This window comes from Pseudorca crassidens, chromosome 15, assembly GCF_039906515.1.
Source record: "Pseudorca crassidens isolate mPseCra1 chromosome 15, mPseCra1.hap1, whole genome shotgun sequence".
Lineage (NCBI taxonomy): Eukaryota > Metazoa > Chordata > Mammalia > Artiodactyla > Delphinidae > Pseudorca > Pseudorca crassidens.
Window position 1 is genome coordinate 41,906,455 of NC_090310.1, and position 13,649 is coordinate 41,920,103.

Here is a 13,649-nt window from a genome sequence, read left to right on the forward strand (position 1 = left end):
GAGGGAGGCCTGCTGGGAGCCCCTCTGCCTGCACTTAGCCCAGCGGCCTTTTCTGAGGGAATATTGATCACAAGTGCTCACCTCTGCCATCGGAGCAGCAGAGGGCAGTCCCCGAGTATTCCTGGAAAAAAGCTTTTCTTTGCCAGGCTCTATTCCGAAGCCAGAAAGATCCTTTCAGGAGCTCTAATAGCAAGCCCCTGCCCACTTCACACCCGCCCAAGAGCCACACTCCAATTTTCAGGCCCCCAGGACCCCGCTTCAAGGTGGGAGCTGGTGAGCATGACCTCTTTATAGAAAAGATTCTCCGTCAAACCCAACACGTGTCTTGCTAGAGGCTGAGGTGGGACATATAAGTGGAAGATTGAAAATTACACCGGGACGCACAGGGAACTGTATTCTTGTCCCAGACAGAATTTATTCATTTTTGTCTTTATTTCCTAAAATAATGTTAAAAATAGAATTTTGATCACATAGACAATGTCGTCTGATATTTGTGCTGGGAATATTTTGGTTTGAATGTTTAGAAAAAGAATCTAGTCAGTGTTTTTATATCTGACACGGTCCAGAAGGGAGGCTGCTGAGAATTCCTAATTTTTCTTTTCTTTTTTGGCCGCAACATGCAGCTTGTGGGATCTTAGTTCCCCGACCAGGGATCGAACCCGCGCCCTCGGCAGTGAAAGCACAGAGTCCTAACCACTGGACCGCCAGGGAGAATTCCTAATTTCTCCCTTGTTCTGTAAGAGGCAGAATCTTCCAGACAAATATTTCTTACCATGACAGCTGGTTATAAATTCTCACCCCTTTCATCTCATCCAATTTAACATAGGCTAGTGGAGACTTAGGTAGCAGAAGTATTTTTCAATTAAAATGTTCACGACAAAAAGGATGTAATCTCCAATTCCAGAAAGTTCTTTAATATTGCTCAGAAAGTATCACTTCAGATGATATCATTTCAGATGCTTTTGTTGCTGCTGTTAGATTGTAGTGGAGGGCGAGTTGGAGAGCATTTGATTTGGGGAAGAGAGTATTCCTATGATTATAGATGCCCCTGACTCCCTGGGGTGTCAGCTGGCCATGCTTTGTTATCTGGGGCAGGAGGTGTGGCTGGAGCTGAGTACAAAGAACCTCTGATGTAGGTCTTGGGAGACACCCTAAGGGCATGTGAGACCATTGATGTGTCTTTCCCTCCTTTCCCTTGAACTCCTGAACATAGAACTTTTTTTCAGGAGACAATGAACAGAAAATTTTGGCCAAACTTCCCCAAGTGCTCAATGACTCTGAGGATATGTGTGTGCAGAGAGCAGAGGGTCCTTCCAGAGGGTGGCAGGGCTGCCCAGGCATCACCGCCACCAAGCTTGGGAAGCCTGCTCTCGCGCCGGTTCTTCGCCAGAAGCCCACTGTTCAGATCTGAAGATGTGAGCAAATTCATCTTTCCAGAGAGGTACCATCCAGCAGTTCCTGGGGCCCAAGGGAAAGGCCAGGCCCAGCGTCCTCTTCTCTGCCCACAGGGAGGGTCTCCCAGGAAACAAGTTCCCTGGTCTTCGTTGGGCCTGGTCTGCGTGAGGACTGCCAGGTGGCTTCAGACTTGGCCTCAGGGAAACGTGCCTGGTGGCTGAAAGGAACACGAAGCTACATTTTCACGAAGCCGAAAGGAACGCGTACACTGGTTAAGAACAGCGACTGCTGCTGAGGTAAGTGTCATCAAGAAATGGGGCCCCTGCCTGGAGCCCCACTTTCCAGCTGCGGGGCTCCAGGGAGCCTGGGTTTCAACAGCTGTAGAAGGAGGTGGTGGGAGTGGAGGGATGGCCCTTCCGACTAGACAGTTGGGCCTCGGTGAGCTGGGTGCATCAGAGCACGTCCACTGGGCTCCACATTCATGACTTCCACTTTTTGATTTGAAAAATGAAAGGCAATTAAAACCATTGCCGTCTATAGAAAGAAGGTGAACGATAATAGTTCCCCTTGACATACACTGTTTAACAAATCAAGTGGCCCCGATTTAGTTTATACACAGACACAGGACCATAGCACTACCTCAGAGGTGTACAGAAGTGAACAAACATCTGCATCTAGAGAGGAGAGCGGGTGCTGCCCTAAGGCAGCCGCTCTCGGTCTCCCCAATGCCTCACACTCCCCGCCCCTCCAAGATGCACATGCGAGAGGGACTGCAGGTGAGGGCTGCCCAATGCATCTCGATGGGGCTGGTCCAAGCGCCTCAACCCCAATCCTTCTGCAGATCAGAATGCTTGGGAGGCTTGAAAAAGACAGACGATGGGTTTCTACCGAGACCTCATGATGGGAATCTAGGTGGGGGGGGGGGGGTTGGGTAGGACTTAGCATCTTACGAAGCCTCTGTAACGAATAAAATCATCCAGCTTCCTTTTATGAGGGACCAAGTACTAAAGGCACAACATACCTTCAAGCGAGCTCTCGCTAACAGTCAAAAGCTAAAAAAAGCCAAATGGATTCAGGCTCTACTCGGCTCCCAGGAAGGCAGCTGGATCCCCGTGGAGGTCACTACATGTCTTGTAAGTAACAGGTACTCAACAAATATTTGCAGATGGACGAACGGATGCTTTTTACAAAGCTTGACTGTCTAATGTCCTGGAAGTCCCCTGCTGTCCAGAGCATGGGAGTAGCTCAGGATGCTGGCAGGGGCCACCTGGCCAGGTGGTCCGAATGTGGCTGGAGCCCTGAGTTGGGGCCACAGCCGGGCTTCAGCACACCAACAGGAAGCATTATTACATCCTTCCTACCACTTCTTCACAAGACAAACCCTCAAAGCTGGCCTCTTGCTCAGCAGGGTCAGGGACTCCAGACCTCTGGAAGGGTGGCTGGTGCAGAGGCTGCCCCGGAGAGACAGGAGCCCAGGCCGGGGCTCACTGTGGGCTTTGATACACACCTGGCTATTTAATCACGAAAACAGGAGGGACTTGGATATAGGAGATCAATGATGCTTGGTCTTGGCATTCCAGGGTATGAACTGAGAGGTCAATTTTTACATGAATACATTGGCAAACCTCCCTGTATCCATACTGGCTACCATTCTGGATACATATTAAGGCTTTGGTTCAAAAAAATGCTTTTGAACAACTTCGTCTGACAAAAATGTAAACCATCTTTTGTTAGATGCCAGGATAAACTTTATTTTCCTACAAACTATAATGAAAATAAGAGAAACGTGGCATGTGAGTACTGTGTTTCTACTTTATTAAGTCGTCACAGTAAATCAGAATTAAAGACAGAGGGCAAACTGGAGAGTCAGGTAGTGGCCATCGGTGGGCCGTGTGCTTCTCTGGGCGAGGGACACCCCTCGCCACGGGGCACCGTGCCTGCCAAGTGGGTTACAGGCGAAGTCTACACCGATGGTGGTATAAGCCCAGGTGTGGAGCATCAGGAAAATTAAATAATAAGAGACAGCAAGATAGAAATCACATGACACCCTATAACTTAATTTACCAGGTTTATCAAATTTCATCCTCATTTACATGTACTAAATATTGTAGACCTGAAAACACAAGAAAACATTCACTTAATGTGTATGTCATACATAGGTACTGAGTGCAACTAAAACATGGTTGTTTCCTGCTGAATTTCCCTTCGGATGTGGACATTCCCCTTCAGTAGCTATGAAGGTAGCACAGTTACATCTACGACATCACAGTAAACATGAAAGCGTCCTTCAGACCTCCAGATGATACAGATAGGACAGTGAACGAAGTGGTCACACCTGAGGAAGGTCGGGAAGACGTGATTTGCATTGTCTGCCGAGCCACAGGATCTTGTTGGTAAGGCTAAGGTCCCATAAGCCGGCCTCGCTCATAGAGTCAGGCTGAAACCCCCTCCTTCCCAGCGGCCGTCGGGAACTGCAGCCTTAACCGCAGGAAGACGCTGTGACAGTCGCTTACCCGAGCTACACGTCCCCACTGCTGTCTACTTAAGGTTTTACCACTTCAAATGTCCTCATTTTGTGGAATTACTATTTTTTTAAGGACAAAAACCTACTCAGTGAGACTATAGAACAACATCTTTGCTTCAGATGGAAATCAGCGTGCAGAGAAGTGAGGGGACTGGCCTGGCCCTGCCTGGAAGCCAGCAAGTCTTATCTATTTTGGGCCGCTTAGGGCCACTTCTGTTTACAGATGGCTGACCTACTGAAGTGACGAGTCAGCACTGTGACTCCGGTGGGGTCCCCACCGGATGAGTGATCCTCGGCAATTTTGCTGAAAGGCATTTATTACAGAAGCTCGATATTTGCTTTTCTAAGTGAAAAAAAAAAAAACTTGATCATTTCAATTTTCCACCCCAAATAACATGAACGATTCAAGTGCATGTGAGTGCAAGCAAAACTGGTCGCTAGGGTTCCTGTCTCCCGGTTCCAAATCTCCAAACCAAAGCTGTTACTGCTAAGAGCCATAGAACTTCTGGCTGTCCTCTAGGGCCACGGGGCTGCCAAAGATCATGAGGGATTATAGGAAGGTCTACCTATTTGCTACCTACAACCGGATTTCCCACTCCAGGTCAGGACTGGTTCCTGGAGATGAAGTGGAATCACGGTGCAAGAGTCCGGGGGGGTTCAATACGATTCTGAATCCTGACACTGACTAAATCCAAGAATTCTGCAACAGGGGTATTCTAGAGCCTGAAGGTGACACATTCTCCCAGAAGCTAGAGCTTCCGTGGCACTCGGGAGCCCAGGCGCATGGGATGCCCTTCCCGCAGGAATGAGGTACCACGGAGCAGCGGTGAGCGTGCTGAGTCCAGAGCCACGTGGGCCAAAGCACACCAAGCAGACAGCCCACATCACTTAAGGTCGGGGAGGGGGTGCCCAGGAAGATAAGAATCGTGACAGCTGCTAACACAGCAGAAAAGGCTGTCACTTCCGGTCACCCTTTATGTTGCCACTAAGTCCCCAATAAAGCAACAAATCGGCCCCGTTTACAGGCCGGCCCAGAGCACGGCCTCTGTTTGGAATGAACCTGGTTCTCTCGGGTCCCAGCGGTGCTCGAGCTCCCCCTTTCTGTGGGCCTGGCCTCAAGTCCTACCTGCAATCCTCTGTAAAACAGAAGAACACGCTCCCTTGAGAATTAGAAGTCCCCTCCTTCCAGGAAAGCCTTTCTCCACTGTCCCCACACCAAGGCTGGCTCCCGGGTCTGCCCACCTCTCCTGCCAACGTCGGGTACCAGCCCAGCCACCTGGACCTGGGTGGTCAGGGGAAACGGCAGCTCTGCGGGAGAGTGGGCTCAGCGGGAAGGTGGCCAAGGTAGGCTGGGGGTGTGCACAGGTGAGGGCAAGAGTGGAGAGGTGGGGAAGCACCTGCGCGGAGACCTTTCCAAGCCCTTAGCTGGCGGCTCCCCTGTTGAGCCCTGGGCTTACTCCGCAGATGGCCCGAGGGCCTAGATGACAAGCAGAGGGCCTGCACCCAACACACCGACCCCAGACGGAAGGTGGGGCTTTCTTTCTTTCTTTTTTTTTTTTTTTTTTTAAAAAGATGCAACAGGCCTTCCTTGGGGAGGCAAATGGGTACAAAGTAGGCATCACACACCCTCCGCTCGGGATCTGTCACCCTAAAGCTCTGTGTGTCGGGAAACGTGTGTGAGGCCCCTGCTGGCTGGGCACCACAGGGCAAAGCCTTCGGAGGTGCCTGGAAGGGAGCTTTGCGGGGACAGGACCCTGTGTTTCTAGAATCACCTGAGCGCTCTGTGATAGAAGCTTCATCATCATCACCTGGAGGGCCTCCAGCAGGGCCAGGGGCAGGAAACCTCTCCCCAGTTAGCGGGCATCAGGAACCAGGTGGAATACACACAGCAACGGAGATAAAACTTCTCCCGGGCTCGAGACTCTAGGGAAAGCCAATTTCCATGATGATGAAATTCTGGACTAACCATAAATCCTAACAGAAGAAGAATGAGCAAAATCAAGGCAGGGAACATTCCTCCAACAACCGGCCCCTCGGTGAGACATGATGGGTTTATAAACGACCGGCAGACAGAGTCAGCTGCCCCCCGCCCTCCCGCAAAGCCTGGAACCTTCTCCTTTTTCCTCTGCTAGGGCAGCCCCACCGGCGCCGCATGACAGTGGGCGAGTCTCCGGTTGTTGGCGACTTTTTCTTTTCTTCTTTCGAAGCCCAGGGTTCCTGAGATGCCACCGCCTAGTTTGAAAGTCCGATCCACAGCATTTCGGTGGGATTCCTCTTCAACTTCAGAAGACGGTGAACGGGGAGACCGGCTGAGGGCACCAGCAGGGCAGCGATGTTCCCGGAGTCTGGGTTTGGGGATTCGGGTGGGAAGTGGGGGACTCTCAGCCGTCTCACACTCCCCGAGAGGCACCGTGTAGGAGGCTCAGCCTGGCGGCCAGGGCCCTGGAAGGAAGCAGAGGGAGGCCCACGTGGGCACAGGTTGGAGGGAGGATGTGCCACGGCCCCTGGAAGAGGGCTGGACCCCCGCCCGGAGCTGTGCGTGCAGGGGTGTTTGCTGAATGAACCCACAGACCAAGGTCTTTCTTCCCAGCCTTTGCTCTGGACTTTCCTGCAGCATAAAGGAAGCTATGAATCTTTTTGAAATTCACTGGGCCTTACCGTCCAATCTGCAATAAAGAATGAAGAGAAAAGGCGCTGATGACAGTGCGGGGAACGGGGGAAGCCAAAGGAGCAGCACGGCCCAGAGTCAATGAAAGAGCAAGAAAACTTCAGGGGTAGCTTGTGGACCGGTCAGTGTTGTTATTTACACGGATCTACATGCTGGTACTTTACACCAGGAGTTACAACTCGATTATTCCCCAAGGGGTCTGAGACAGGAGGTCAGGACTAATTGAATGCATCCAGAAGTGCCTACAGCTGTTTAGCTCCAGAGGGAAAAAGGAATGAAGCTGAAGGCTGCGTGCCCGCCGCGCCCCCAGTCCCCAGGGCTGCTCGGAGGAACCCCGGCGCCCGCTGCTGCAACACCGGGCCGCGGTTGCTGAGGCAGGTCCCCTGGGCAGTGCTTCGAGGGAGGACCGTTTCGTCACCCTCCTAATAACCTATTTTTAAACCCGCTGGGCTGCGCCCCAGCTTCCTCAAAAGCAGGCTTTCTAACCTTCTCCCGACATCCTTCACTTCTGGGGCTTTCGCTACTGCCATTTCCATCATTACTGGCCTTTGAAATTAATGTACGCAGTGACCTTATTCACAGCATCTTCTGTCATTTTCGGATCTGACCTCATTGTTTCCAGGGAGTGCCTCTGGAATCAATACCTGCAAACACGCCTGGAGCCAAGGAGACCACCTTCCCCGGTGCTGTTCCGAAATTCAGCTTTAAGGTCCCCCAGCCCGGGCTTCTGTCTCCTCCCTCTGATCCCAGGAAGGTCCGCAGCAGAGAGAAGAGTTGTGGGTCTCTCTCCTGCTGTTTTTGTCTTTGAAAACAGGCTGCTTTCGCTAAAAGCAGCAGAGCTGTACTGCCATCAGAGGTGGAGGCAGTGTTGGTTACATCGCCCCATCACCCTGGAGCCAGAGGTGGGCATCACATCAGCATGTAGTCCAGGGGAGCGGGCCGCAGGGCGAACAGCCCTGACTGAATCCCAGGTACGATTCTAGTTTGAATACCTTCACTTAGAATTGTGTAAGACTTCACCCCACCCACTTTGGAATCAGATCGATTGGGAGAGGGACCCCCCTTCCCAAAAAAAAAGCAAGTAAATGAAAGAGATAAAGTGATGTTCAAAGACCTGATATTAAGTGAGAGTACTTCTGGGCCAGAAGGGAAACATTTAACCCTCCACCCCTACCAGGGAGGCAGGAGGGGGCCCCTCTCGGTCCTGCACCGCGGCGTGGCGGGTGGGCAGGGTGATGCCAACTTTGACGAGCTGCGAAGCTCTTGCAGCAAAGCGGCTTTCGTGCATCTGAGGGCAGTGGACCCACCACCGGGTGCCCCGGGAAGGTCACGCCCGGGCAGGAGCCTGCCCTGCACGCCCCCGGCATTCCTCCAGTCCCCACCTTTCTGTTGGCCCGTCCCCTGGCTCCCGTTGTGCCCACTGTACCCCGTGATTGATGGGGAGGCGGCAGCTGCGGACCGAGCAGGCCAGCCGCAAAGGGGGCGATTCCACTCCTGGCTGCTGACAGCCACTGCCCCCGCCCGGCCTTTCCTCGAGCTGGAAGCTGGGCGTCTGTTCAAAGGACACTGGAGCCCCACTTGGCCACCTTTGTGGAGGGGCGGGAGGACACGTGTGGATACGGGGTCCCAGCAAATAAAGGCTTTTGCACGCATCCCCACTGCTGGAGGGGACTGTACAGCTGCTCTGCCTGGCCGACATGGGCACCTGGGCTTTGTGGCTTGTGCCGCCCTGGGGGCTGGCCCCAGTGAGCCCGGGGTTGGGGCAATTCCGTGGCTGAGGGGCTAAGAAAGGGCAGCTGGGTTGGAGGGTCACCTCCTTGTGGCAGTGGCCCTGCCTGTGGGAGGTGGGCAGTGCTTCGGCTAAACCAAGAACTCTAGCCCCTAACTTCCCCTCCACATCTACTCAGGCAGTGGCGGCGTCTGTGCTGCGGCCCCACTGTGGGTGACGTGACTGATAAATGACACCTCGCTCCCTGACCTGCCCCATCATCTTCCTCATCATCTGCTCTCCCTTCCACCTATGAGCCCATGAGTGGGTACAGCCCAGGCCACCCCAAGAGGCTTTTCTGCAGCACTGCTGCGGGGTGTCTGCCATCCATTGGGGCGCACAGGAAGGGCCTGGACTCCAGACCGGGGCAGAAAGGGGAGGCGCACGGAGGTCACACCTGCCGTGGCTGGCCTGCCCTCTGGGTCCTAAACCACAGCAATCCCGGGGTTCTCCACCCTCTGAGATTCCCCCAGCTTTTGTCTGCTCTTCCTTTCCCAGCTGTTCCATTCAGCAGACCCGGGACGACCTGCCCTCCCCAGCCTAGGCCTCGGGGGCCCCATTAAGGCCAACGGTCAAAGGCCAGCCCGCACGTGCTGCGTCTTATCAGCCCATCTCAAGACCCTGCTCCTCCTGGCTCGGCGACAAAAAAGGGGGCGGCCCCGGGTCCACTGGCTCCCCGAGGCCCCGCACACAAAAGGGCGGGTGACAAAGACATTTTCTGGGATGGCCGGTGTTGGTGTGAGATTCCACCCAGAGTACAGGGGCCGAAGAAAGGCCAGCCTGGGTTTCCCGGGTGGGCAGGCAGCGCAGACACGCAGGGCAGAGCCCCTATGGAGGAGAGCAGGAGGCAGGAACCTGTGGGCATCTCAGCATTGAGTCAGCCACGGAGGGAGATGGGTTAGTGAATAAGCAGGGTGGTTGGCCAATCCGCTGAAGTATCAGTCTTACCTTGTACAAATACCGCGCCGAGGCCTTTACGTATCTGAAGGGAAAGAACATAAAATGAAGTGAATGCAAGCCTGGCACACGCACAGCCCAACTTGATATGAGCACAGTGCTAAAAATACGTTTATTCCTGGGCGGCCTGAGTGTTCTTGCAGTTTCAGAGATCATTACGAATTGGAAATTCCCCTACAAGTCCCTCGGCAGGACAGAATTCTAGCTGGTGTCACCCAGATAGGTGTGAAACGAAGGTAACGTTAGCTCTCCCAGGATGTGTGACAGATGCTCTTGGGAGCCCCGCAGACACTGGGTGGCACTGACCTTGGTATCCTGTCCCTGCTGCCTGATGTTTCCTAAATATTTGGTCTAAGATACAGTCAAAGAGAAGAGTTTTCAAGACCAGCAATTGGAATTCTATGGATGCCTTGAAAAAATAACTGACACCCTCCAAGTGTACAAGTTTACATGTCTCCAAGTTTCATTTTACAGGTTTTGAGTGGTACGCAGTGTGTCAGTTCAGTACGGGTGGCACCTGCGATGTAACAGTCCCCAGGGGGGAAGCACGCAGTGTGCGGTGCAGAGTGTGGCTGCGAAAGGGACCCCGCAGAGACGACATCGGACCCTCGCGCACAGAGTAGCAGGACCCCAGCAGTCCTGCCAGACCCCAGAGAGGCTCTGAGCTCTTTCGTGCTTTGTGATAGTTTTTCTTAACTACCCCAACTCCCCCCTCACCACGGCCATCCTATTTCCCACGTGGGTTTCCTTAGCAAACGCAGCCTCTTTCCGCGTCAGGTGACAGCTCCTCACCCTAACCGCCACAGTACTCCTGAATTCAGTGTCACTAGACCACCATCATATCTGGACAAAGGACATTTATCAACGACATGGACTGCTGTCTGTCCGGCCGCCGTTGTAAACTTGGATTGTCTGCTGACCTCACCAGCAAGGCAGGCACGGTGACCAGGGCCAGTTTCTAAGACGGATGCCGTCGGAGGAGGGACCACCGACAGATCTTAGGTGGGGCTCTCCGGAAGAAATCTGGGCTTCTCTGAAGCTGTACTGTACAGTCCATCAATGAAAATTTCACTCCTCCCCACCCTCCAAAATTATGTGGGATTGGAAACTTCAGGATAAATAACTGATCGTGATGATACACTAGGCTTCTCTGTCTTACTTGATTTCTAGCCACTGTTAACGGCTCCTTCTTTACACGGTGATCGAGCTCTAGGGGCACAGGAAGTTCTCGGGCAGCGTTGCTTCCTGGTGCTGGACTGGTATGTTTTCTGAGGGACCTTTAGACAATGCGATGATCTAGATTGCCTGTCCTCCCCCAATGCACCACGTGCTCCTGGAAGACGGCAGTCGTGGGACATCTCTAGGTGGGTCTTCCTCCAGTGGAGGGGCTGGGCTTCCCAGGGCCCCGTGCTGCTGACCCTCTCCCCACGAAGGGGCTTCTCGATCCCCCTCCCCAGCAGCCCCTCGGCCCTGGTGATGCTGGGCGTACAGGCAGCCGATTGGTGGAAGCAAGCAAACAGATGGTGCGTCTGACAATGGAGGGCTTGTTTGTAATTGCTGATGAGGACAGCCTGCCCCTTTCCCGGTGTGTCCCCAGATGCAGCCCGGTGTGCTGTGCTGGACCAGACAGAATGTCTCAGGAACTGCCAATCCACGGGCGAGTTAAGGAGATGCAAACACAGAGGCAGTTGGGGGCTGCCGTAATTATTCCATGGGGCTCAAATGTCACTTGCCCTTGACAAACAGACAGTGCTACCAAAGGGCGGGGCCCCTGTGCGTGGCACGGAGGAGCAGGCTGTCAGCTTCCTGACGCCTCCTTGGGGGTCAGCAAGAGGTACCCACCACCCTGGGCAGTGGTGGAGACACCAGAAGAGACCATGGTGCTTGGAGCTGCGTGATGCCCAGGGGCATGGGAGACGCCAACCCTAATTATTTCATCAACCGGGTGCCTGGTATGTGCCAGGTACTGTTCTAGGCTCCAGGTGACAGCGGTGAACAGAGCAGATGAAACCCCTGCCTTTGAAAGCTTTGGTGGCAAAGTTAACGGCATGCCATCGGGGGGCAAAAATATCTTACTCTTTATTTGTATAACGCGCAGATAGAAGTACAGAGAATATACAGGTAAACGGTATTTCTGTGGTGTTTCAGGGGAGGAGACAAATTAGGAAATAAAAATGTCTTAGAAGCCTCCCTGGTACGGCAGGAAGAATAAAAGGTGGAGAAACACTGATTGCACGGGTTAATATGTATCTTAAATTCAGAGATTTCTTACACGTGAGTGGTGCTGGGAATCAGGAGTCAGCCCCACTGACATCTGAGAGCAGCTGAGCGAGACGCCCCTGGGGAGACCCTTTCAGGAGTAACTTGGATGCCAACGGGCCAACTGCGGTCACTCAGCGGCTCAGACACAGAGCGGGCGTCTGGAGACTCCAGAAGTTGCTTTTAGAGAAAGATGTCCTGCTTCTTGGGCTTCGTGAGGCTCCTCTGACACCTGGATATCCACAAGGGTTTCAAGAGACACAGGAAACCACCGTCTTGGTTGGAGATTTGCTGTGTTCTATGCAGCTCTGTCGGAGGCTTTCCGAAAACCGGTGGGCCTTTCTGTGGCCTGTTTTCTCTAGCTGTACTCACCGGAGAGCAAAAGAGCAAGGATTTGCACCAGGCGTCTTATCTCTGAGGCAAGGCTGCCATCCAGGACTGTCCCCCGGGATAACGCTGGGCAGGGTCAGAGAAGAAAAGTGGCTGCTCTCCCTGGGTCCTTGTTACTGAGCCATCAGTGTGGGAAATGATGAGCTGGTTCAGGATAATTAGCGAAGGGAATGGTTTTGAGAGCTGCCACGGTGAGGGAGAGAAACAGTGGGCTGGGGTTTCAGCTTTAGATGAGCGCTAAATACCCTCCCAGCAGGAAGGCGGACTGAGCGGGAGATCAGAGAGCTGTCTGGGCTACTCAGACCCCTTGGAATGGCTCTGAGCACCAGGAACGGGGTAAGCCTACACACTCAACGCAGCACTGGCAACCCAAGGCCAGTGGGCACTAGCCAGCCTAATTACCATGGCCAAATGGCCCAAGGATGGCTTCCAGAATTTCCAACCCAGCAGAAGGGGCTGTGTCCTGGCCCCGGACCTGGCTCTGGGCTTGGCTTCTTTTTTGGTCGTTGGTCTGGCCCATCAACTTGGGTTCTGAAGCAGAAAGCTAGGGCAGCTGGACCGAGAGACAGACGGGCAGAGAAAGTGCGTGCACTGTGCCCGCCCACCTGTGCGGGGGCCCGGCTGGCGGGTGGAACGTTCTTGAAAACGCTTGTCTGGCATTTTTCTCTCCCCCTTCCATGACTATAATGTACATTTATGCATCTATGACTGAATTTAACTAAACACTGAAAATTAATGTCTTGTTAGGCCCTCGTGGAGAAAGATGCTTCCAGACCCTCCAGCTAGCTCACGGAGCGTGAACACGGAGATCTCCGTCTATCCCGGCCATGGAGAGACGGCTCATTTTACCAGACTGAATTCTTCACATCTCAAGATGGAAAAACAGTACAGAAATGTTGATAGCAGCAATACCACAATAGCTAAAAAGTGGAAATAGGCCAAATGTCCACCACATGATGAATGGAACAGAAGTGTGGTCGGAATGGAATAGTATCTGGCAACAAAAACATGTAAAATACCGATACAGGCTACAACGCGGACGACCCTTGAGAACGTGCTAAGTGAAAGACGCCAGTCAGTAAAGACCACGTATTGTCTGATTCCATGTACACGCAACGCCCACAATAGGCAGATCCAGACAGACAGAAAGTGGACTAGTGGTTGCTTAGGGCTGGGGGTGGGGGGAATGGGGACTGACTACTAGTGGGTTTATGTTTTTGTTTTTCAGGAGGGATAAAAAGGTTCTAAAATTAGATTGTGGTGATGGTTGCACAACTTTGTGAATATACTAAAAGCACTGAGTAGCATACTTTAAATGGATGAATTGTATGGTATGCACATTATATTTCAATAACGTCGTTTTTCAAAAGTGACAAAAAAGAATAGAAGTTGGCCTGGGCACCACTACTGCCAGAGCCTTTCCAAGAGGGAAACGACAGAAGTGGCTCCAAGTTGCAGGGAGAAATCCCCTGTGGGACCCAGGGAGGCAGGGGGCCGGGGGCAGCTGTGGGGTTCAGCTGGAGCCCCAGCCAGGGTCCTCTCGAGCCACGCCGCACGCCGCGAACCATCCTCAAAGCAGAGCAAACGGCGCTACCCCTCGGGTGACACACTGCTCTCCCTGCAAGGTTGTCTCCCAGCTTTATTCTAACTTCGTCTGTTTTATAAAAACTCAGGAGTGAGGGCTTCTC

At 53.1% G+C, this 13,649-nt stretch overlaps 1 protein-coding gene across 6 annotated transcripts in view; it reads right to left on the bottom strand.

Annotated features, from left to right (window-relative positions):
- Positions 1 to 3,189: 3,189 nt before the first annotated feature.
- RALGAPA2 (Ral GTPase activating protein catalytic subunit alpha 2) overlaps positions 3,190 to 13,649 on the bottom strand; it is a 282,048-nt gene continuing 271,588 nt past the window's right edge. For 5 of the 6 annotated variants that reach the window (XM_067707375.1, XM_067707374.1, XM_067707373.1 and 2 more), the window contains 2 exons: positions 9,304 to 9,337; positions 3,190 to 6,361 (listed from right to left, as the gene is read on the bottom strand). In XM_067707375.1, the coding sequence (XP_067563476.1) occupies positions 9,330 to 9,337 (8 nt within the window). In that variant the 3' untranslated portion in view covers positions 3,190 to 6,361; positions 9,304 to 9,329. The remainder of the gene's footprint in view (positions 6,362 to 9,303; positions 9,338 to 13,649) is intronic. The other variant, XR_010935102.1, reaches the window with a different exon arrangement.